Genomic DNA, 25,764 nt, shown 5'->3' with positions numbered 1-25,764 from the left:
CTCCTGAGGGATTTGTATGTAGCGGGCCGTTTTTTTTTCCGCAGAATTTATAACCGACTACAGTTGGTGCCTGTTGATTGACCGAACGTCTGCATCGTACATCAACAACTCGATAATTATTTAAATGCATAGTTTGATTATATACGAGGTCAGACACAGCAGGCGTCACTTGAAGGACACCATTTGCGCAGGTGCCGAGGATCCGATGTTAGCTATAGGCATTTCATATACGCATGATCCCTTTTCATATTCAGTGAATGCCTTCACTTATGCGATAATAAAAAAGATTCGTAGAAAGAACGAGCTGTTGAGTACAATCGGATTTCCTTTCTACCAAATTATTATATTCAGCTATGTAGCTAATTGTCTTTTTTGAATATTTTTTTTAACAAGAAACAACATTACGCCGCTACCAGTGCTATATTCAACATGTTAAAGGGGTTTTTAAATTGTCATGGTCCAAGAACAACTTCCACCGTGGTTTACAGGCTTTTTACCTCCATCACAGGCCTGCCGATCTTCCTGAGGTACTCCCGCCCTCATGCGTGTGAAACGAACAAATACTACCCAGTCTTCACGAGCCGGTCGAACTCGAATCCGGTAGACGCAATGCAACGGCTTGCCAAAATTGCGGTCGGTCACAGGTGGCAGCTCGACGCTTTGGTAAATATCCACCGTCCTGGAGCACTTTTCCGATGAAACGTCGTCATCTAATCATAAGATACAGCGGAACGAAAAAACGACATGATGGTAAGTGTCTTGTCCCAGAAAATGAGATAATAGCTTCTTATCTATAGATAAACGGTATGCATTGCGTGTTTGCATTTTTCAAATTACCCGCCCAAATGTAGAATACGTGGAGGAAAACACTATCCGAATTTTATGTTGTACGCTGGTTTGAGCAGTCTCTGCCTGAGCTGATGTTAGTGTCTGTGTGTGTAGGTCGGACCAGCCATGCTCGTTCTTCTCAAGAATCATTCCCTTGCAATCCTTTACCGATTAGTCTCAAATAGATAATATATAATTGACCTGCGCATCTTTTTTTGTCCTGGTCATGTCTAGCGTCATGTCACAAGTCGATAGGCGTATATGAATATCGTTAGTTATACTCGAATAATAACACCGCACCAAGTGGATTTTTTGTTTCTATTCAAAACCTTCTTGGTCCATTCATTTAGCGAATACACTCGCTCGGTTTTAGTCCTTTAGCCGATGATGTTTAAATTCATCATAGTAACAATACCTAGTAATAATAACAGTAGCAGTAGTAAAGCAGGTCGTTAGGACGCGATCATCCGATCGTACAAGCAAGCTCTCAAAAACGCATAGGGTTCTTTATTTTGTTTCTCAAGGGACAAATTCGACAACGCAACACTACTTCAATTGTATCTAAAGTAAATAACATTGTTGTAAACTTTTTACATTAAAAGAGTATATTAAATCGCAATAATTCGACAGTAAGAAACTTCCTGAAGCATTTGCACACTGAAGCATCACAGACAGAGACGTATTTCCGAAGCTAGAGCGAGACACTGTCTCTTTTTATTATTACTGAGGTACGATAAACGTGAACATTTTCTGCTATAAGCCATCCTTATTATATATTGTACAATAATCGTTTTTCTCCAAATAACCATCTCTAAGTCACGCTCTAGATCATTTTTTCGGTTGCCATCACTGTCGCACAGGGGCGTCTGCCGACCGCATTTGATAAATATTAATGGCGCATCGTACATAAACTGGATCACGATGCTGAAGCTCTCTTGCATGATCAGCACTTCTACAGCCCTAAATTTTTGTTCAAGAATTGCGTCCATACCTCTGAATGGGCGTTACCCCCATAACCTTGCTGTACGCGTTTGAACACAGATCAAATCATCGCCACCTACAATACATCAGACATAGTCTCTCAGGGTGGAGCGCCTCCTCTATACTTCACTAATTAAATCAGAAGGAATTGCACGTAAGTTCATATCTGGTGGTACGCTGTCTGAACATTTATATGGATACTTTGTGAAACCTTTATGCATATGAGCTTTATATATCTATTCTAGCATAATGAACTCACGCAAAAGTACATGAGATAGCAGGAAATGCAAATACTCTACAGATACCTACTTAATGGAGTCACCTGTGGAGCTATACAGGCAGTACAGAACTACACTTTACCTAACATAATGAGTAGTTAGGATTAATCAAATCGGCGTACATCGGTAAGGGCATAAAGGAGAAATCCTAATAGAAAGGGGATATATATTTGGAAATATGCCTTTGTCTTTTTAGGGTTCTTGTGCGATGCTTCTAATACTTGGCCGTTAGCAATATACAATCTTCATCTCTCACCTGCATTACCAATAACCGTCCAAACAATAAATCAACCAATAGTCCAAATAGTACTACCAGAATACATCATTGGATCGTACTTAAACATTGCCCCCTTACGTTCACAACAAGAATTGCTACCACTTCTAAATACCTTTAGCATCCCTTTCAGTCTATAGTAAAATGTTCATTACTCTATGAGTGGTACCTGTCCGTGTTCGCTCGATGTCTTTAAGACGTTTGCTCGCTTTGTTCATCCTCTTCATTTATTATCTGCCAATTTTCGCACTGTTCTTGTCTGACATTAATGCTAAGGTCGAAATGGTCAATGGCCGATCAGACCCGAGATCGCGCCTACCTGCACGAATCGAGCGGGTCAAAAAGTAACCAAACTCTAATTTAACCCCTTTTACTTCTCATCTAAAGACAGAGGTTTGCAGAAGAATTAGTACATACTGTAAGTACAGTGTCCTTACTGCTATCAACACTGCTATCGGCTGTGTGGGCCTTGCAAGAGGGAGATACTGCTGGGAGCCAGCGGCCTCGCTACGTTGGTCATTTTCAGTACCGCTTTAGGCGCGGAAGCATAGACAGAAAGAGGGAAAAGAAAATTGGAACGAAGCGCTGTAATCACCATTGTTTAGTCTACTTCCAGTTGGACGTTGCGATCACCGTTCCCAGAGTGGTGCGGTGAACGAAAGAAACGCACTGGTCACGAAACGGTATAGTTCCATCAGATTTTACGTACGCGCTGTTTGTCCAAGTAGGCAGGCGAGCAGGCCAGACCACTCTGTTGTCGAGCCTGGTCCGGTCTATTCTTTGTACGGCTTCCCTTTATCTAGAATCAAAGATACGAAAAGCCAACACTAAGTAGTTCGACAAGATGGCTTCAATTTAGCGTCCATTATAAACTCGACTCAAGGTCCGAATCCACTGGAAAACAACCAAGCACACATTGACTTGCTAACAAATAGGCGACAAATAGAAGTGCGACACCTCGATCAACACGGCGTGTTTTAGAGAAACGAACGGCACGGTGCAAAATCGACTATTAAATTGTATATAATAAAAATTTTTGTCATATTGGAGCTGCAGTTCGACAGGTGGAAAGAGGGGACTCGGACAGAACCTTAAAGGGTTTTGTTTGCGTGCACACATATAAACGCTGATCGATGCTGTTATACATTTTATAGAGAATTTTATGTTTATTACATTTCAATAAACATTACTTTGTTTTGTCTAGTCCATTGTCTGTGGCTCAATCTATGCTTAGGTCAAAATCGATGAAATAGAATGTGAACTGCATGAATGCCGTCAGGTGCGACAGGCGCAATGAAGATTTACAAGATATTACATTAAGATGAATACTGCAAAGAGACAAAAACATCCATGAGCAGCAGAACTGTGTTGAACAACTAACTTCATTATATAATTATGACTTGTTATTAACAAAACGCGATAACCAGAAACGTGTTTGCAACGAGTTGTACTCTCGATATCTTTTTTTATCCCCAAAAAGAACGAGAGTGCAAAAAATTGGCTTGTATGTGGGTTAGCAATCAGTAGGCCTCGTATGACTTGGCCTGGCTCTGCGTATCCTCGCGCCAATCAATACCTGTCCTTCAGCTCGAATGCGCATTTACTCAAGAGCCTTAAACGTTACCGCCGCAGATAGCATCAAAAGTCGATAACTTCTCGTGATAGTCACGCCTTACTCAATAAATTCGAGACTATAGGTGTCTTGCCATCTATATGATTGTTGCCTATTGTATGGGTCTGCCAACCTGTAGCAATGGTCGAGAATTTCTGCGTAGAACTTGTGGGTTGTAACAGTGCATCAGGTTATTAAGGATCGAAAAGTCTGCTCCCACGCAAACACTTCTCACGATCCTTCACTGTGTTAAAGTAATTCTGTAATAGGGAATCTTGGCTAAACGTAAACGTTTCATACAATACATTTTATACACGAGTCAGCCGAATCTTAAACACCTTGGTGGAAACTTCTCTTAGAAGAAAAATAACTTTGCAGTGAGGAGCAACATTTGATGGACGAGGATACAAGGTCAAAAACTAGAAGAAGAAGGGGAAAAGCAGAACTTTCTTAGTCATTTGCTTAGTCCCCAATTGGCCTGTTCAGAGCACGCTGGTTATGCTACCCTTAATTGTGTAGGTCATTAGACATTATACGTCTAACAGCTCTAAAATATAAATAGTACATTAAATTGAATTGGCAGAACATATTATGCCGTCTAACTAGCGCGACTACCTTATGATTTCCATGAATAGGGCCTACACCGTTTAATGGACGTACTTAAAAACAGGTCGTATGTGGTTAGAATATACGTCACGGTTCTCTACTGAAGCATTCTCGGAACAAAAATCATTATCCCAAGTATCATGCTTTACCTGTTAGTAGATTATTACGATCCTGACAGGATTTTGAATGAGACCATTTTTTTTTACAAATCGTGCAAATTTTATCTTTTTTTCAGTGCAATATTAGATATTATAACAGAAATAACACTAAGCGAACTTGAACTTGCTTGCAAATGAGCCTTGTTTACTTATAAGTATGAGGTCGCAGTTTGTAAAGCGTAGGTAGGCTCGAATAGGCCTGTTACCGAAGCATGTACCAGGTCGACGTGAATTTTGCCAAAAAAATTATGCTGTGCCTTTGTTGCGTGCTAGTCCCGAGTAACTGGTCGGGAAGAATAACATGTCACTTTTCGGGCGGTGATTACTTTGTCATAATCTTAATAGAATTTTATCGGTAAATCGGATTATACCCTGATATAGTTGTTGAGCTTCACACGACTTCTATTTGAGGCATAAGTCATCCTGGTTTTCCCAACTTGGCTTTGTCAATAGTAAAGCACCAAGAAACCGTGTCTTCCGACGGATCCTTGCGGCAAAATGTTTAACTACGATGCTTAGATGCATATCTTTAACAACATATCGAGAGAAGCCGAAGCTCGTCTTATGACGTGCTTCAACTTCTGTCGGTCAAAGCATTTGTAGCCTATTTCGCACGGAGAATTTGTGCTCTTCTCTGGAGCCTGGTTCTAGGAAAGGCCTGCTGGATTCGCAGCTTAGCCTCAAACTCTCAATGATCTACGCAGCTCAGCATTTGCCCTAAGGCTATTGTTAGTCGGATCGCATATTCTACTTTCATGACATTTTTTCCATACAAGTTTCTAGTAAGTAACTCGTTTTTGACGAAGCACGAAATAAGGACGAAACAAATTAGATGAACTACAACGGCCTAAACATTTTACCACGCATAACTTACCACTGCAAGCCCAATCAGTAGCAATGTACATATTTGTCTTATAAATATTTGTAATATATCTACAGGATACATACTTAAATGGAAGATCCACTTTAATAAATTGGGGTCGCTGGCGGAATAGGACGCAAGGCCCACATATCTACAGTCAGCATTAGTCCAATGGGAGCCATTGATACAATCGTAATCGACTTGACTGCGACTGGAATGAATTACATCGTTCATCGTAAGTTTATGTTTCGGTGTATGTTTAGAGAGGATTTGCTTGTTTCAATAGATGCAACTATCAAACGAACTGAGATCGTTGTTTGTAATTAAGCCACAGTAAGCCTTCACAGCGTGAAGCCTTGTTTTTTAGACCGATAACAAGCTTTTACAGTAGCAACGAAGCAGCGCAAGCATTTCTGTGTATCATTTTTTGAAAATAAGCCCTTTTGTTGCTTTTTCCGCTTGCAGGTGTACTGCTGACTCGAGTTCGCCCCAGCGCTCATCATGGTCGTGCCTAAATCTCGTAAATCAGGACGCGTCCGTGTATATACATATCTACGAGACGGGCGCGTTGCTTGAAATATCAAACCGATCACTGTTGACGCATAGTCTGCACTGCAGGCCTTTATTTATGAGTAGCGTTTTTCGTTGTTACGAGCAAACAGTGCCCAGTAATGCGGTACGGCTTAAGCCAACATCCAAGCAGATCTGTAGCCTGCTCATCGAAGGTCATCAATTCAGTCTCGCTTCGATGACCTTTGCGGTATATTTGGCTTTTCGCGTGTTAAATTGGGCTGTTTGATATGGCCGAGGCGTTTATCGTTGTCCTGACAGTGAATGTTTAAGCTCTTGAGGTTTTCGACAAATGACTTGCCCCATTCGAACAAAATCAAATCTTGTAAATTAAATAGAGGGATCCCGTCGAAGGTAGCTATACACATGCTAATCAATATGTAGAAAATGTAAATAAGGATGAACAATGGATGTGTATTGCGAAATGTATCGTACAATAAATGTCTCGGCTTATCAATAGAGTAAAAATTACCTCGCACCGGACGAGCCTTTGCGATTTTATGCACAATTCTAAAGTCCGAGTGAGCTTGGACACGCATACACACATAATCACAAAATCTGTGAATGTATTTTTTTTTATTGTAGTTAGTTCAGCGGTCTTGTCCAACCGGTGCAAGTTGTATGAACTAATCACTGCCTATAGATTTATTCGTTCCCATAACTACTATATATATATATATATAGTAGTAAAGTATATATATATACTTTACTACTATATATATATATAGTGACCCGCAACCAGCGAAGATTCTAATCGCAAGTATCTTTTCCCATTTCAAGTACAAGATTCACTTGCGGTTTTGATTTTAGTCAAATAAACATAACCGTCACCGCGGAAGCAGAGATGAAAATTATAAAATAACTGTTTTATTCGCTACATCTTATGCAATGCACGGGGTGCCCTAACGAAAAAAAAAGTAACAAGGCTACATCCTTTGGCCTTCCATAATGCGCGCCTTACGGTATGTCCGGGCATAGGCCTACGGTCAACGGCGTATAGGAGAAATACTAACGTCATGCCCCTCTCAGGCGAAGCAAGCAGATCGTTCTCCGTGTGTGCAAACGGGAATTGATCCGTACGGCGTAAGGTTAAAGTTTGGCGCCAGCTTGTCGTGCCCCATGCGTGCCTAAGAGTGGCAATTGCAACTAGCTAAAACACGTAAGGAAGTCGGCACTGTTGTGTTGCTAGCTGACAAGAGCCTGCCACTCTTTCGCTTTCATTTATCTAGTAGAAGTGAAGCCGGTCAGAGCGTTGCTCCGCTAGTCTCATTTTCTATATTAGTGACGTATCCCTATAGATAACCCACCTACACTCTTTGCACTGGCGATTACACACAGCATGCGAGATAGCACTAGCAGACGACCCCCTGTCGATCGAAGTTCTTGTACGAAGAACGTAAGATGATAAACCGTTGCAAAAGCTTCGTCTTGAGCACGCTTCCGGCATGGGATCAGAAAAAGGAGCAAATACCTAATAAAAGGGCTTGACAAGAGCGACGATAGCACTCAACTGCCCAACAAAAGCTTTCGGGTGCGTCTTCCGTTTCGCTGTGCAACACAGCCCCGGCTTTGGCAAAACGAAGCATCTCGAAGCGATTCTTAATCCGAGCGCCAAAAGCTTTGTCGTTGCGTGTTGAAATGAAGGGGAAAAGTTGCCGATTTGAAGCGGGTGGCAATTTTTTACTCTAATCTTGCCGCTATGCGCTATGTCGTTACCCGCTTCATCGGATCCGTTGGTCAACTTAAACGGGGCTTTTTGGGACCCAAAGGTGCTGGTCAGCCGGCAAAGTCGAGCTAAAAACGAAACGGGTTAACGGTTAGTTTGGCGCTAGTTTGGGGAGTTTAATATCAATGAATGTATTATCGTTATTGTGCGAGTCCGAAAAAATTCGGTCGTCTCCTTCTTGGGAAATTCGATTAGTTCAATATTACAAACGGTGGCGAGAAGATTGCTCTAGGATGGTGCCTGTTTCAGCGCAGCTACTCGGCGTGCAGAAGACTGCTATGCAAAAATGAACGTAATGTTTGAACGGGAAAAAATGTACTTTTATTTCGGCCGACAACTACACATACGCTTCTACGTATCGTTTACTCATCTGGTCGGTGCAACTAAAATATCATCATCTATATATACCAGTGTCACAATATTATAACTACTTTATATACGTGCACAAAAACGAAAAAAAGGGGTGGGGTGGGGGTCATTCGTGATTTAGCCATTGCATGATGCTACTTCTGACTATTAAGATTTCAACATTTTTTTTATCTATTTAAATGAACAGCTAGCAGTTAACAAAGTGAACAATGCGACTTATGTGTGCAATACGAAAATATATAGAGCCAATGAGCTAACGGAGCGTTCCTGTGCTGTAATATGCAGTGGTTTACTTTAGGAGGTAGTCAGCTAATTATAATAAGTAACAAACTCGTAAATGTACAAATCATTCAGCAACAATATTTGTTGTCGTATTCTGAGTAGTGGCTACACATTCAGTTGCCAAGATTGATCTGGTCTAAGTATCTGTCTGTTATAGCAGACGACGTAGTTTGCTGAAGGCACCCACGCCTTTGAATCTACTCGGGAATTGGTAGTAAGTCGACATCTGTATTCGAAAACTGCAACAATGATATAAACGGTTGAGAAGCTAAAAAGATATTTACCGTTGAAAAAAGAGCATGACAAGAGTAACGTGAAAGACGGTCTGCCCTACAAACCGCCAACCGTAAGATGGTAGCATTCGCAGGGATATTTAATTTGCGCATTCATAGCTCGGCAGTCGGGATGTGATGGTCATAGCTTCTATGGGAGTGATTTTGGCCGTCAAGGATAGGCGTAGTGTAGGCCGATTTTATGCTACAGAGTTTAGTCGGGTTTGCGGAAAGCTCGTTCACCGCCGAGCGTCTTCACGGTTTCCGAGGCACCTCAGCATAAACTCGTTGCCTCTCACTGCCACTACCCTAAAATCGTCGACCGATCCTTTTTGCGCCGTTCAACCCTGCCTTCGGAATCCAAAGCCCCAACTGTCGAGATTCTTTTTTGCTCACTGGTTTGCTGCAACGACTTCGGTTCCGTATTCTACCGTTTCTTCGTCTCAACGTATGGTACTTCAATTTTGCAAGTCTCATTCTAGTCCCGGCGGTCCTTAATACTCGTGGACTCACGCTACTTTATCGTTATTCGGCGGAGTAACGATGGGGTAGGTTGGCACGGATCGCCGCAGATTGATTTGTCCTGTCAGTAGGGAAATTTGACGCCGCCACAGAAAATTGCGTCCACGCTCGCTTCTGCCGTGCCTGCTACTGCCATTTGTATCGGTAGAGAGAACAAGCTTGCCGGCCGCCCGCTCGTTCGGTGCATTAAGAGAGAGTGATGGATACATGTGATCGTCGAGGTAATGACGAAAACGGTCAGTGAATGAGAACATAGGCTCCCACAAAGCAGCTGTTCAATTGTCACTTTGTTGACAGACAACCATAGGCCAATGAAAAGATCGGTGCCATTATCGGTGGCTGTTTGTTGGCGTCGGTGTAAAGTGATAGCGAGTTCCGGCGACTCGTCACAATGAACTCCTAGGTAAAAATCGTAGGAGACAGAAAAAAGAATAATGTAAGAGGAAAGAAACGGTAGAAGAGAAGAAGGCAAGGCATGGAACAGTTAGATACAACAAAGCCAGGTCGATAGTCGCAATCAGACCTGTTCATCTCCGTACGTCAGTCTGCGTTGCCACCGACGTCGCCTCCACTGACTGCACCTTTGCACTACTACAGTTGATGCTAGATTCTGACAGATGCCCTAGCAATACGCCTGATCTACGGGACAAGCAGAATAGAAGTGCATGGCATGGACGTAATGTGCCGTACATTTTCCCCTCACCTGTCTCTATTTATTTCTTACGCCTCTACTGCCTTTTGTATAATATCTAGTACTCTGTCAGAAGCTGTATACAAAGCAATAGACATTGACACACTTCTCCAAAACCAGGCTACGGTTTACAAGTCAGCGCCACGAATACGCCTCAAACCTCAAAGCTCGTTCTAAAAGGCAAATGCAGCGACTTGCATCGTAGAAAGTAAAAATGGCTTGCGACTTCTATACGAAGAAGCATCAACAGGCTTACTTCGGCAAGACTGAAGGCGACCAAGCCTCATTTCTATGTCAATGGCAATTGGATGCCGGCGGCATCTTTTTCTTTTGCTTGCCCTTCTTTCGTCTCTGCGTACTTCTGCTATTTTTCACTTGCTACACAGCCCTACAGGGTACTGCTGTTCTTGGATTTAAATTTGTATCGGTGATAAAGGCGGCCAGGTAATGTGCAGACAGCCTGCAAAGGTAGCGCCTTTAAAGATTGTCGCCAGGTTTGTCTTCCACATCTTTTGGTCGCCGGATATTTCAACACTCCTTTACCGCCATTTCTTTTCACGGAAGACGATTCTGCTTTGTTCACTTCCGTCGTCATCTCATGACGTTGGTGCTACGCTGGGCCTTCGCGCGTTCGACGCTCGACTTTCACCTCGACCAATACTTTACCCATAGCAAATTGCGGCTTCTGTGTCTCCCTTCTTTACCACCTCATCCTCCTCCCACGCTCTTGAGCCTTGTTCTTCGTCCTTTTTTTACGTTACTTCGCCAGCAATCCTGCTTTTCTTATCTCTCCCGTGCTTTCTCCAAAGAACTAGCCTTTCTCGATCCCTTTCCATCGGACACATTTCAGACATCCTTCTCTGCATTCCCTTCGCCCAATCTATCTTTGCGAGTTCCGACTGGCCCTGCACGTGGTCTCTTGCTATGTCGGCTACCTCATAGGCATCCTGCGTATAAGGTCTGTGTGCGACTAGGCCGCTCTGTTCTAAAGTAATATCAGGTTTTTTCACACTTTTCGGCACCAGGAGCGGCGGCAGCGCGCAGAAGTTGAAGAAGCCGTTCATCGTAATCGGCGCAGTTCAGTACAGTTTAGGTTGGTTCGCCGGAATAATACCACTCTTTTTGCAGCGCTTACAGTGGTTCGGCAGAATAAGCTAGGAAAGTAAGTTCTACAAAATGAAAAAAATTCTATGCAAGAGACAAAGACGATTCAGGGGAACGAATTAGGGAGTGAAATATCTCCTGAGTTGAACGGCCTGTAATGTCTCTCTCTGGAAACACATAGTGGTCAACGTCTAAGTCTGTGGTCTGTCTGCGGTTTTATCTAATGCTCTCCTTTGCTTTGTTCCAAGTACTTATTTTTCTTACGTCCCAGCGATGCCGACTGTACCACCAAGTCAGTTGTGCTCAATCTTTTTTTCCAAGAGATAGTTCTATTACAAGTTTTCAGGAACGTGCAATATTTTGGCCAAGGGCCTTAGCTCTTCTCTGCAGATTGTAGAACTTGCTTTGTTCGCTTACCTTATGCGATAAAATTGATATCCCTCTAGTCGACTTAAGGATCGACTTCCGCTGGATAGAAAGCGTATATGAAGCAGGGAAATAAACAAGCCTTAACACAAAAGGAGGCTCAGCAACGACTAAGATCGCACAAACCAACTTTTTTTTCCAGTACCAACCGAAAACACCCCGAGAACAAGTCTCATAGATTATTCCAAGCTGTGTTATCAATATGACTTGTTTATTTTGCTTATCACTTCTAGTTAATAATACAGAAACATACGACGAAATATGTAGACAAGCACCACTTGTACAGCATAGTATAGCCGACCCCACTTTTATAAACGTCACCGCTATAGCTGGCATTGACCTGACTGTGCATACGTCGCTATCAGCTTCCTTGGACCCGTTGTGTTATATGAATATTGCCTATAAACGTTTAATATCACCACTATTGGCTACGGTAGTCAGCCGATTAGCTGGTTGGCCTGGGAAACACCGGCCAATTGAAAGGCTCCAGTAGAAGTATTCGAGTGCAGCACGAGCATCCGGCTGCAGTAGGAGTGGTCTGTGTGCATCGGGGCGTGGTAGAAGGTCACACAGCAGAGCAAGTCAGACTCACAGGAGCGTCGATGCAGTAGAATGCGACGCGGAGAATCCTCCAGCGCTATCCGATGTTTGTTGTGTGTAATGCTACCGTCGTGGCTTGCTGGGCTAAAGTAACCAGTTCCCTGCTAGATGGCGGATGGTGGCGGTCCCAGTGTTTGTACCCACAGGAGACATCAAGACATGACCGAGTTCGACCGATAGAAAGAAGAGTGCCGGATATCTGAGTGGAGTAGGACAGCAGAAGAAAACAGAAAGAAAGCGATACTCATTGGGAACTTGTCGTTTCCATGAGACCTTACAGATGCGAGACTCTTTCGCGGATCTCTCCTGTAGACGGGTAAAGCGTACAGCTAGTGTAACAATGAAGCGAATTTCGATGGCAATGGCTAACTGCTTCTATAGAAGACACAACGAGTTTGATAGTCGAGCCACCATATGCCATGATGGAAACATCCAAATCAGCAGCCATTCAAACTCGGTGAATGCGCCTCCATCTCTATCCACATCAGCACCTTTTGAGTGTCGCTGCAGTTGTAGCATCGGCCATGTTTGTCTTTTATCATTAACTAACAAGCCTATTCCGCAATGCTGCGTATATGAGCCATTTGCGAGTATGTGTAAACAAATCTACATTTGTGTGTTTGTGTTAAGGTGAAATACTTCGCACAGCCAGCTGTTTGCCAACTTTTGTGCGAAGAGAACCAGGATAGCCCGCATGTTAATCACTGATTGCACTAGTGTGGCTGTCATGTTGTTGTAGATGACTTGTCTAGGATATAGAACCTATTTGAATAGCCTGATTATTTGACTAATGTTGGCCAAATATTGGACAAAGCTCTATCTATTTCCCCAACTCTAGGTGACACTCAGCGGTAACCCGGTGGGAGAACGAACTAGTGAGACTTCGATGGACTTCGATGCCAGTACAGAACAGTATCAAAGAAATACTTCCCCCTTCCGACCCAAGCTACTGACTAGCCCCAGTCATCATCGGTTAAACGAAGAGGTGACCGGATTTCGAGGGATGAAAGAAGAATCACAGAAAAGTTAGACGCAGCATTGTCTCTCTTGGCGCAACACATATACTCAACCCCTTTAGCTTCCGTGGTTTACCCCTGTCTTCTATTTCAGCATCCTCTGGGAAACGCTGTCAGCCAGCTCTCTGTACCCTATAGGGTGACGACTGTAACGCCGTTGTCGTCTCGGTGCCCGCCATCGCTCGAAATTTCACACGTTTGAAAAAGAAAAGGGTAAAAAAGAAAAACTGAGACAAAAACAGCGGAGCAGATATATAATCGTAGGCCGGGATCGGGAATAGAACACACGCGATTTGTGTAGGTAGAAGCAAACGTCGGCACGACCGTTTCGTAGTTCTCAATAGAAAAATGAAGGCGGCACGGACACCGGCGCACGTTCGGGATCAGGCAGCTTCTTCGGTGCTTAATAGGCATCGACAAAAAAATCACCGTACAGTCGAGAACAAGTAACAAAAGCAGAAGCCTGTGTGTAGCCTTTGCATTGTAATGTTGTGATCAATAAGGACGAATGCGTCGATAAAAGGACTTTTCGTTTCGACTATGAAGCGCTCGGTCGGGATCTTCTGATATTGTTGGTGCTCGTCTCTCAACCGTTAGGGCCAATAGTGTGTATGACGATGAGCGGTATTAAAGGACAAATTATATTATAGGACACTTCGATTGTTTCACACCTTATTGATTATCAAATCCCTTGCATGAAACACGCAAGTACAAAATGACGAGCACATTTAACGCAAAAGATCAACACGATTCAAAGGTTTGATCTAAAAAAAACTCGTTTGTATGATACAATGAAGCAACAATAACGGGCCAAAGTGATATGATAGGGCCTTTTCAATACAGTTTGTTTAAAACCGCGCTGACCTCTAGCTAAGCCATGTATCTATTAGAAGGTACACCAGTGAACCTTCTTTCTTGTTTCAATTTCACCTGTCTTTAACTTAACGAACCTATACTGTTAATGAACGTTCAATATAAGGCTCTGAGAAGCGTGTTGACAAGTCGATATTTGTTAGTGCAAACCGTAAAGGCTTAAATACTTTTGACAGGTTATTGACTTATTACTGTATATAACCCACTGCTTATCTGTGTACATTTGTTGGCGTATTAGCTTCACAGCATCTGGTGGTTTCCACGCCAGGCGAAACTATGTCAGCTGCTATCCGAAGAGCACCTGCTTGCCCTACTACCTTCAAATCCACATACGTAAAAACACACACATATATATATATATCACGTACTCGTGTCATCCTGGGGCACAAAACTCCACGAGGGGTAAACCCCACAGGCGGTGGCGTGTCGTTTCACCAAAGCAACGTTTGATAGAGACAGCTTGGTCAACAGCTGAGATTCAAGCAATCTCACCGCCACGCAATACCAAAACCCTTGCCAAGTTCAGTTAGCTCAGCTGAAGAAAAGAAGGGTCAAATGTGGGTGAACATAGAAATAGTTTCATGCACGAGTCAACATAGCGATCTGCGACCAAACTCAGTCTAAACATTCGGCTGATCGGCACTTGGCGTTGTTGATCATCGTTTCACGAACGGCCGCTGCGCTCTACTGCCTCTTCCAGAGCAACGGTTCGGAGCACTGGTTTGTGGTAGTTCTACTCCATAGGTTCTATCAACGTTGTCAGCTTCCGAAAAATTCCGAAGGAACACGCAGTGTTTCGTTCTGGTAAATAATGCTGGTAACGGTGAGATTTTTGATTTTTGCAGTAACTTTTAGCTTTAGATAGCCACGTACATCTCTAAGCCGCTAGAGGCACTGCGGCTGGTAACACTGTGGTTGTTATTGTCATTTTTGTACAACTACTGGAAACCTCGTCATCGTTGTTTCTGCTGCAGTCTTCTAGCCACTCGTTGTCGCATCGACAGATCGCATCGCAGCAAAAGTCGTTCGTTGCGGTCAGTATCTTATGGCTTTCCACGCGCACCGGTAAGCAATTTTATCCTGTTTAGGCGCTACTTATGTATCATTCACTTCTATTCCAAACAACCCCTTTCGTACCTCGAAAATCCTTCCTGCTATACCAAGTCTCTCCCGTGCCTTTCCACAAAACTTTATATAAAATAGTCATATAGAATACTCTGAAATCTTTTCCTTCGAAACACCTCCTGGTATCCATCTTCTTGAAGGGTTCTGCCTTTACGATCCATCGGGTCCAATCTTCCGTGCCTAGTTTTCTTCACTCCATGATCGTCCTCCTCTTAATGCTGTTCGTACGTCCTTTCAGGAGATGAAAACGTTACGCAGGGACAACACAGCAATCCGCCCCGCAGTACAAGACAGCATTGCTTGACGTGTTCTTACAAAGCAGACGGCACCCCGAAAAGTTTACTTGTGCCTGTGCACCGTTTTTTTTGCCTGAGCCGAGCTTCCAAGCTGCCGCCGTCGCTGCACTCCATTCGACAGGAAATGGGACCGTTCACATAAGCAATCCAAAAAGAGCGGCAAAGGCTCCGTGCCTATAAGGGTACGGTACAGTGACAGGTGCTGCGCACGCCAGTTTTTCAAACCGGTTACGCCTGTCTGTGCCGGCTGACCAAACAGTTCATCAATCAATGAGTATCGGATACTTGTAAAGGGCAACTAGGATGGAAACGGGAACTGCAGAGGTAAATAGTGAAAACGACAGAATCGTGCACTATACAGATAATGTCCGACAGGACCGGGCTGCGCCGTCTCAGCAACTAGCAACTCTGAGTCTAACCCAAACTAAGCCTGGTTGTCTTGCCTGTGATTCTGGAAACAAGCCACCCCTCCTTGCTAGCCTTCCCAAGCCCCTTTTCAGACCACAGACTTTTTAGACCCACCTCAGCTCGGGAACTACAGGCATAATTTAACGTGACACGACCGCTTATGTTACCTGTTAGTAGCATAGCTAGTGCTAACGGCAGTGCACTTTCTAGTGCAACTCAACCAGCTTTTGTCTTGAAGGGTGTCACCGTGGTGGAAGAAAATCACTCATTACTTGTGCGTGCACAAAGCTCCTGCGCTGCGTATATGAGTTTGTGTACGCGTGAAGCATCAAAGTTTATTTCTGTAAACGCCAGATGACGTTGGTAGAAGCCTAATATTGAGTCAGCCTTTGAACAATACTTTACAAACATAGTTAAGTCTTATGCGAGTTGATGGAAAGAGTCAAATAGTTACTTGCTTAATATGATCGGAAACAAAGGGAGGTAAATATTCAATAGGTACTCTAATTAGGAAGTGACAACAGAAGTTATTCACTACGGTGGCAAACGCCTAGATATTTGCCATGATGCTTCTGAGTTAGCTTCACAGATCAATCTATTGAAAAAAAATCCAAGCCTGATAAAAAAAAAAACGTGGGGAAATTATACGGACACTCATTTGACTACCATTGGCTTTTGTTCTATTTTGCCACAAAATACGCGCGTGACTACACAGTAGCCATATCGAGCACAATGCATCGTGCCAAATGCATACGAAGCAAGACTATGATGGGTGAATTAGCGCAAACATATTTCCAGTGTGTTTTGTTCGACCGCCATCGTTTGTGTGCCCAAGTAGCGAACGCACAACGACCAAATTGCGAGTGCCTGTTAGTAAAGTGGGCACACAGCATTTGCAACTGTGACGCCTTCAAGCTCCACCGAGGTAAGTGCATTCATTGTTGGCTGTCTGCCATCCACCGATCACAATAGCTATGGTATGACTTAAGACCGACACCCACAATCAATGTTATTTGGCGGCCACTACGACATTCGGCGGCATCCGTTTAGCGCTCCGGCATTCGACGACGTCCGCCACGCTGGCGGAAGACGATAAACGTTTAAAGGCCAATAGGAATCATAGAAAAGACACGGGAGGTTCGTACTGTCACTAGATGCTTCTCTAACAGTCTCTTTTTTCTTCACCATCAACTGCCACTTTTTCCATCGCTTTTCGTCCGCATCGCGCTACGAACAGTAGCAAGATCATCATTACAATCTTCATCATCATCATCATCATCATCGTCATCGTCGTCGGTTCTGTTGGTAGCCAGACCCTTGCAGCCAGAGCAATAGAAAACGTTGTCACCGCTAGCAAGCGGCTGCGTCAATTGATTATTGGCTTATTATCACTTTGATTTGCTGCACCAGCTCCACGCTACCGGCAGTAGTGCAGTCACAGACGGCCGAAGCATTCCCACGAACGTCAGCGACCCTTGCATTCGTACCCCCTCCCTTCTCCTCTTCCACTAGACACTGCCTGTCTGGCACAGACTTATTTTCAGTCAGCTGCCATTCCCGCCTGGTGACTCCTGCTAGTTCCCGCTATCTCTTCCCGCACTCAGCTAGCCCGTTTCTATCTCTCTTCGGATATTCGTTAGTTCTGTGACGCCTCCATCTCGCCCAAGCAAGCGACCCATAGACGGAGATGCGGATTGGGTTGGCAGCTGTAGCGACAACGGCCAGGGTTACCCAGTTTGCGCAAGAGCAGTGCCAATTGAAGATCCCGACACTTTGATGCAATTTTTCCGTTCTCGCTTTGTGCTTTCCCAGCGCTTAAGTCATATTCTTCCGAGCAGCTTCAGTGGGTGTCTATCTTCTGCGAAGAAGTCGAGGGGAATTCTGTTCTGTTGGGCGGCCTACCGCTGCTGGATGGCCAGAGACGACAAGCATGGGGTCTGCACGTTTCGTTGAAAACGTCGTTGAGAGAAACTTGAAGCCTCGGAGTACGAGAAGAGAGCCGCTTCACGCCTGCTCGATTCGCCGTTGCCTCGGTTGAAACCGAGGAAGACGTAAGACTCTATGCCTGCCTCCTCGGCTGCGGTTACTCTCCGAACAGAAAATGATTTTTAAGTTCCCAATTGTCTCCTTTTTCCGCTCTTTTATTCGCTCGACCCTTAACGTACCATCGCTGCCGTACTTTTCAATCACTGCAAAGTAGTTTCTGCTAGCCAGAGACCACCTCGCCGTTGGTCTTTCCGTCTATCATCTCTCGATTTCCCGCATTCTTTTGGGATTAGGGGGCGTCTCCCTCCAGCAGATCCTCCTGAGGCCTATTATGAATCCATCAACATGCAATAACCCCACTACTTTTCGCACGCGCAGTCCCTCACTCTACCCTTGGACTTCTTCGGCCTGTGCGATCTCTGTGTTTTTTTTTACTCCTAGTGAATTCTTGCCGTGCACGCCCTCGTTTGCTCCTTCTAAATCTCTGCCGCCAGCTTCGAGCCAGTCTCAATGGCCAGGTTGTTTCTGCAGTTGTTCTGCCTCTGTATACGCACACCGCTGTAGCTGCTGATGCTGCCGCTTTTGGTTTTCTATTCCTTTAGTTCCAGTCTGGGAACCTGGCTACTTGTTGTTATTTTTCCTCACCTTTTTAGTTTCGAAAGACGCCGTCACCGCTGCTGCCGGTTCTTCGCCATTCCTCGTTTTCTCGTCCTCGCTTTTACTAGAACAGCAGCGGTAGTTACCGCTCGAAGTCCTTAGCTAGGCTCCGGCATGAATTCATTTATGGAAACCAAGGCTAGGCCGGACGAGCAAACATACTGATACACTCGCTAAAAATATTTTCGTCCATTCGTCAAGGTGTTCCCTTTTCTGTCTCTGCTATGTTTCTCCTGTAATCGAGCGACTAGAGTGCTAAAAGTAGCGGCAGTTTGGTGGCTGAGAAGGGGGCGACAAAGTAGCCGATTCTTACCGCCAACAACCCCAGCGAAAACATAGCCCATTGGAACACGAAGATACGTATGGCACAGGAAAAAATATCGACAGCAAGTTCAAGCAAAGACGCGACCATGAAGAGACGTGTCCTGCGCCAGCCCTTCATTGGTGATTCGATGCGTACCTTGAGCTACGGCTGCCGAGGTGCCAGACGACCGAAGGAGCTGTTTAGCCAACAAAAGGAAATCCAGTCCTGTATAATTGTGCGTCGGGTATTTCAGTGGCTTTGTAAAAGCTGGACAACAAAGAAGATGCTGGCGACTGCAGGAACGATCATTCAGGCATGAGAATTCTCTCCGGAGTCCTTGTGACTTTTTCGAACTTGCTGCAACTTACGCTGCTGCCAATACGTTTCGGATTGTAGCTCATGACATCGCTTCACGATCATCACCGATTCCAAGGAATGAAAACGTGAAAGGTTCCTGAAGGCATGAAAAGGAAGAATCGGGTCATTCTATCACGCACTTATAATATTAGCAGTGTTAGACTAATCTCGCCCAAATACTGCGCTGGCGGAAAAGGTGGCGCAGCTGCCCTAAAACACAAAACACTACCACGGTAGAATCTAATCCTGCTAAGCGAAAACGAGGACCGTTCACCTTCATATATACGTTGCACCACTTCATATGGCGATTGTCTGTAGAAGGATCTGCTTCCAACTCGACGAGGAAAAAGGTTCAAGACAACGAAAATTAGGAACTCTACCGCAATGCCGTGAAGGATAGAGGATATGATGATTCACATTAGTATGCTTTACCTGTCCAACGTACCTCGGAGCCATACGTAAGGTTAATAATCAAGTAATCAATGTACTGTCATAAAACTCAATGTATTTACCAGTACCGCTCAGAGCTACAGCAAATTCTTAAATCTGTAAACTTGTTGATGTCGGGCGCTGCCTAATTTAGCTACTATAACAACAGCGCCTTTTTCTAAAACAAAAACTTTTGAGTTCTTCTGGTGCGTTTCCTCGTTCCCCTAGTAGCTCTGTTCAGAGAACGACTCTCATTTCTTCAAAATTTCCGTCGCCAATCAGGGCTCACTTTTTGCGTAGAGGCGATTTCCAGACGGCCCTGTAATAACCGAACGGCAAGGACCAGGATCTGGTACTGGGTGCAATGATAGGGCTTCATTACTTGGCAGCAGTGCACTGACACCAAAGGCTGTCCTAGAAGACACAGCCACTTCATGCTCCAACGCTTCAATGGATGTCGTTCCCTTGACGACCCTCACGGCTTCACATCTTCTATGCCCCAACCCGACCTAGCTGACAGCTGCCCATCTCCCAAATTCTATCATAGTGAGCGAGCAGCAGCAACATTCTTTTTTCTCGCAGCCACGAGAATTGGTAGTACGACACATGAGATTCATAGTACGCCTGTGTAAGCTACTACGCGCTCCACTTTGCTCGCCAGAAACGTTTTCCGAGACAGCTCCTCCTAATTTTATTGGCTTTCCTGCTGTTCGCCTAACCCCCTTGATCCCTTTAATGAAACAGTAGGAAGCTTTCTGAAACGCATCAGCCTTAAAAGCCTGCTAGAGCCAAGACCACCAGAAGCAAGCTGTAAGACTATGAGACGGGCGCTGCGACCCCCCCCCCCCCCCTTTCGTCTCGCGCAGTGCTCGAACCAACGAGCATATCTGACACATTTCGATTCAGTCAGTCATACAGGCCAAACCCGCCATTTCGGTCCCAGTTCCGCCTTGGCGCGCCACCAGTTTGTTTCGATGAGAACACCGATAATGAAATGAAGTTCTGTCAAGATCCGCCCACACTTGATGAACAACGCTAGGCCATAGCAAAAACGGACATACCGAACTCAGATAGAAGGCCCAGCGCAGAAGTACATACAACACCCAGATATAGGAGAAGTTCATTTGTTGTCATTCGATTTATGTTTATATGTCAAACTCTCCTGGCTGGCAGATAGGTGAGACCGTCACACGGGGATCATGCGGATAACGCCGACGTCAAATGAAAAAGGCAGAAAAAGTTATCGTGTTTATCGGCTCAGCTGATGGCATTGTTATCATCGTTGTCGTCGTTGAGCGCGAAGAACAACAAGACCAAATAACTAGTTCTCGACGTAACAGTAGAATTAAATTCTCTGAACGTTAGCCATTGTTGCGCGTGTTGAACATAAAGATAATTCATTTATTTCTGTCTGACGAATGAACGATTCAACAGTTGCGCTTGACGGTAAAAACCATAAGTTTGATGTGAAAATGGCTACGATATATCTAGAAGGGAATGACGTAGCGGTTGCCGTATACCCTTGTTTTTTTCCCATAATAATGATAGTAATATAAATTATTACATCTAACGATGATAACAATGGCTGATGACAAATTTAAAAATACATAACTAGGTGGTAATAACAATTGTAAAAGTAGAGGTCGTAGTAGTGAAAGGACGTAAGTAGTAAAGGAATAACCAGGCAATACGCATCCTATGACAGTCAAATCAACGTAGATCTCCCAGCTTGCCAGGTGCTCACAATCGTTTCCTGAGATAACCAGTTGTCTATGTTACGGCAAGACAACTTCGTTCTTCTTACTCCACTCGTTTTGTCGTCTCAGTGATGTCTCGATCTATTTGCCTGGGGCTGTGTATTCAACAGCGTATATGCTTGCCTAGGTCGATCACATACGCGTCGGGAAGTCACTGACTCCAACCATTAGCCTGTTCCGTCCTAGACGTCATGCTATCCGTATGCACTTCTGCTGTTGTCGTTCGTCTTTAACAGCTGGAACTCTTTTTTTCTTGTTTCTGCAGGGCAGCCACACAACTCTATTCAGCCGCCAGCGGCCAGCTAACGGTGGGAAGTACAATTAATTTTTATACACTCTTAGGCAGTTCACAGTGCTTATAGTTTATGGCCACACCATGCAAACTACACTGGAAAGGACGCTACGTTTTCATGTTCCTGAATAATCGCCTAATGATCAAATGCTCTAACTGCGGTTCGAAAAGGTCACGGAAACCCGTCATTCACCAACGGACAATGTTTTCTTGCTGGTTTTTTCTGCGTTTGATAATTTTTCTACGCTGAATTTAGCTGTACAAGTACTTCATGGCAAGGCGAACTTTTTGAATTCCTTTCTATTTTTGTGGGTTGTCTCACCTAATGGTTCACGGTCCTTAGATAGGGATGACTGTTAAACTGCGAAAAGGCCCACGGAAGAGCCTGTTTCTCCACTATCACGCCATACCTCTATCATTTACTTGTCACCTGAGTCTGGCCAAGGATGCCTACTATATAGTATCTGGTCGTCATGGCAGTCGCAGTGCACTGCGCATGAACTATACACCTACTAAAGCTAACCTCCCACAGTCTCGCTTTGCCCCTTGCTGCCGCCAGCCTGGAACTTACAGCGTTTAGACCTCTTCACTTTCGTCTTCGCACTTCTACTCCCTCATGAAGTTTACGTCGTAGCCTTCCGCAGTCAACGGCCTGGTCGACGCTCGACTCTCATTTCACCAGCGTCTCCTCTCAAGCCGTTTCCATCCTAGCGGCAGCTGCTCTGCTCCTTATCCACTCAGCTTTTGACTGCTGGCTCGACCCTATGCACGACGCTATATAAATGTTGCCTTGCCAGCAAAATACACCAGGCTTATTTAGCAACATGCAAAGGGGCGTCCGTTGGAAATCTTCGTGGCTTTTCTCCTCCCGCTCTCTATTTTTCCCTGTCTGCCTAACGTGCCTGAGGGACTTTTATGAACTCCGCGGCGGCGACGACAACGAACGTTGCCGTGCTAAATTAGGGGAGTGCCTGTATTCACAGTAGCAAAAGACTTCTACCGCTTGGATGTTTACGAAGGGTGTTGACGTTCGTTGCCTTCAAATACAGATTTGCGAAACATCGAAACATCATTGCATGTAGATATACATGCAACTGAACCATGCAGCCAAACCCTGTACGTAACGTATAGCTGGCGAACAGGTCGAATTCAGTCATTATGCAGTCGGCAGCGCGGAGCCCTTTCGCTGACAGTCATGTTGCTATTATTGTACGTAACTCATAAAACAATAGGCATCAAACACGTTGCGTTGTTCTTCGGCAAGGTTAAGGGCCTGGAGTTCGTAGAGTGTTGTCGGTCGTAATGGCAGAAGTAGCAGTGTTATTTCGGAGCGCGACTCCGTATCCAGCGACGTCGTCAACAGCAGCAGCGCCAACGATAAACAATCATAATAATTAAGCGTTAACCGTTAACGCGTCATGAACCGCCCTTTTCCCTACTTGACTGCCCACACCCTGACGCATCGTCTGCTCAACTCTACTCTTCTGCAGTTGTGAATGGCATCGGCATGACAACAGCAACAACGACAGCAGCTCTAAAAAAAGCAACAAGAGCTGTACAAAACAACAATAACGGCCATCCCAGGTTAACAAAATAATCAGGCATAGCTACTTGATGACGGAAACGAGAAAATAGCACCGATTTTTCAGAACAACCTTGTAGCTTTTCTTAGATGTGGTGATGTCTCTTTCTTCGAATGACTCCGACTGCTAACCTACATGACGTGCAAGATGCGCCTGTAGCCTATGGATTATAGGACCCCTCCACTTCTACCTACACGGGCTATGTTACGTTGCAATGGTGTTACCGAGAGCGCGACGTTAGCTGCGTTGTTTGGGGGTGTGACCGTACGGGAATAAGTAATATATATTACAGCAGCGAGTCATTATCGAACGGTACTGTAGTCGTACCACGATGTACAACAATAGAAAGTGTGCTATTTCCAGTGCAAAGTAACTACACTACGGTTAACAGTTGGGCGTCGTAGAAGCCAATGGTATATGGAAGCACTGCTTGTACTGTAAGCGGAGGTTCCATTAGGAAATACACAATGAGTGGACCTAGCCGGACATAAGGAGAATGCTACCGCCTGCGAGAGCTGGAGCCTTTGCCATATCGTAAATATCGGAATAGACAGCAACAATTCCAAGAGAAGAAAGTTAGGGATTTTCGAAAGTCCACAAAAAAAGGCCAACATTCATGAGTGGAAATGGATAGGTCCAGCTTTAATGGTTTTATTTGCACGTGGGGTAACTAGAGTAGCTGGTTTCTGTTGCTAGCAATGGGAGATGGAAAGAAACCTTATATGTGACTGGATATTATCGTGGACTGACTGACAAACCCCCGACCCAAACCTGGAGTAAAATGTCTAAGTAAAATTTATTATCACAACTGAGAATTTAGAATATACATAAATTAACACATTTATCTATAAAAAGATGTAATTCAATTTACTTGTAATATTATCCTACTGACCAACAAGGACACATAGTTATCAAATGTGTATGTTTGTTTATAATACATAAAGAGATAATATGATTAATGATTCCCGTACAAAGCTCTACGAGAGACCTGCACTATTTCTGCGGATGCTTTGATTAATAGATGAAGCAAAAAAAAAACACAAAATACAGGGGCAAAACGCCGCCGGTTTGCTTGGCCTGCAGATTTTTAGTATTACTGATAGCCGCTAGCGACGACATAAGCGTACGTAGGTAGATGATTGATACAGATACAGACCTATAGAGTACCTAGCTTAAGCTACAATGGATTTTAACAAAGTATGACGAATAAAAAAACTGTTTTGAACCGTCCATACACACTTTTCCTCTCGGAAACGGTTGGTTCTGCCATAAACGACAAAATGTTGTGTGTACCCCCGCTTTCGAGCCCAAATCTTGTTTTGAAATTTCCCATGTAAACACGTTACCATTAACTATAATTAAAGCGATACACGCAATCATCTCAAAAGTATGCTTTTGTACAAGATATGATTGTGTTTATATCGGCCTCGTACCTATTGTAGTTAAGCCATTTTTCTTAAAAGCAGTAATAGGCTTTTTGTTTAATTTTCTAAATATGTATAGTGTCGTTTTACAGAAAATGTGTCTGCCTAATATATAATAATATATTGTCCCTTGGGACAGATAGACAGTAATTTAAAACATATAAAGGATCCTACTATTTGTCGGGAACTTCACCATGTGGCAGTGAATCTTCAGGAATGGGGTCGGGGGTTTCGACTGCCTCGTCATTTGTGAACGTGACCATTAACTCGGAGCAGTGGCTCGAAGTACGCGTTTGAAAATTGACGAAATTAACGCAGCTACGTTCGACAGCTAATGATTGGTAAAATACCATTTTGAAACTCGAACGCCACATACAAGCGATGGAAGATAAATGTGGTAAAAAACCTAAGAAAGGATTGTTAAAAAAAATGGACAGATCATCTTACTTCGAAAAACGAAAATTAATTTATTGCTTAATTCTACTTCATCTTTGTTCCGGATAGGGAACTGGGTCCAGTAACCAGGAAAGTAATATTAATAATTTCAATAGATCCCAATTCTTCCAGCTTACAAACTGTTGTTCTAAAGCAGATCGGAAAAAGTGTAACGTCCATATAACATAATGATATATTACTCTATAGTAACATATGTACTACATAATATGTATATATTATCGCTTTATCTAATAACTTGTTTCGAACTGTTTTATGTAATAAGACTATGGCCGTTCCGGATAGTGCAGAATGATCTGGGCTGACATTGAAACACTCTATAAAAAAGAAGAACTAATGTTGTCTATAGTGTACAGTAAATTATCGATGCATTTGACTGATCTTCAGTAATTATTTACGTCGTCTGAGTTAGGGTAGCAACTTTTGCTACTATGGCTCCAAAGGTCCTACAACGAATCTATGTTATGATACGGGTATTGTCTGACCATGTTGTCATTAGAAACTCTACCGGACGTCAGACCTCTCCTATAAAAGGTTACATTCAGTGTTCGCTTAATATCGAAGACCCTTTCGTTTGGAGTTCGGGGCTATTATCTTTCACTAGTTAGATCATCGACTGGTCGTTCTAGTGGTAGGATCCGCT

At 44.0% G+C, this 25,764-nt stretch overlaps 1 protein-coding gene and 1 long non-coding RNA gene across 4 annotated transcripts in view; one reads left to right on the top strand and one right to left on the bottom strand.

The window, feature by feature from the left end:
• LOC111259581 (uncharacterized) overlaps nt 1-25,764 on the bottom strand; it is a 75,055-nt gene that overhangs the window by 25,651 nt on the left and 23,640 nt on the right. For all 3 annotated transcript variants that reach the window (XM_022831723.2, XM_086967958.1, XM_022831724.2), the window contains exon 2: nt 498-710. In XM_022831723.2, the coding sequence (XP_022687458.1) occupies nt 498-710 (213 nt within the window). The remainder of the gene's footprint in view (nt 1-497; nt 711-25,764) is intronic.
• On the top strand, nt 646-6,899 carry LOC111259582 (uncharacterized). Its single transcript, XR_002679711.1, has 3 exons — nt 646-750; nt 5,677-5,834; nt 6,065-6,899. It is a non-coding gene; the product is annotated as an uncharacterized LOC111259582 (long non-coding RNA).

The sequence above is a fragment of the Varroa jacobsoni genome, unplaced genomic scaffold (genome assembly GCF_002532875.2).
Source record: "Varroa jacobsoni isolate VJ856 unplaced genomic scaffold, vjacob_1.0 scaffold_348, whole genome shotgun sequence".
Classification (NCBI taxonomy): Eukaryota; Metazoa; Arthropoda; class Arachnida; order Mesostigmata; family Varroidae; genus Varroa; species Varroa jacobsoni.
The sequence above is the reverse complement of the archived record's forward strand: the minus strand, read 5'-3'. Positions and strand labels throughout refer to the sequence as shown.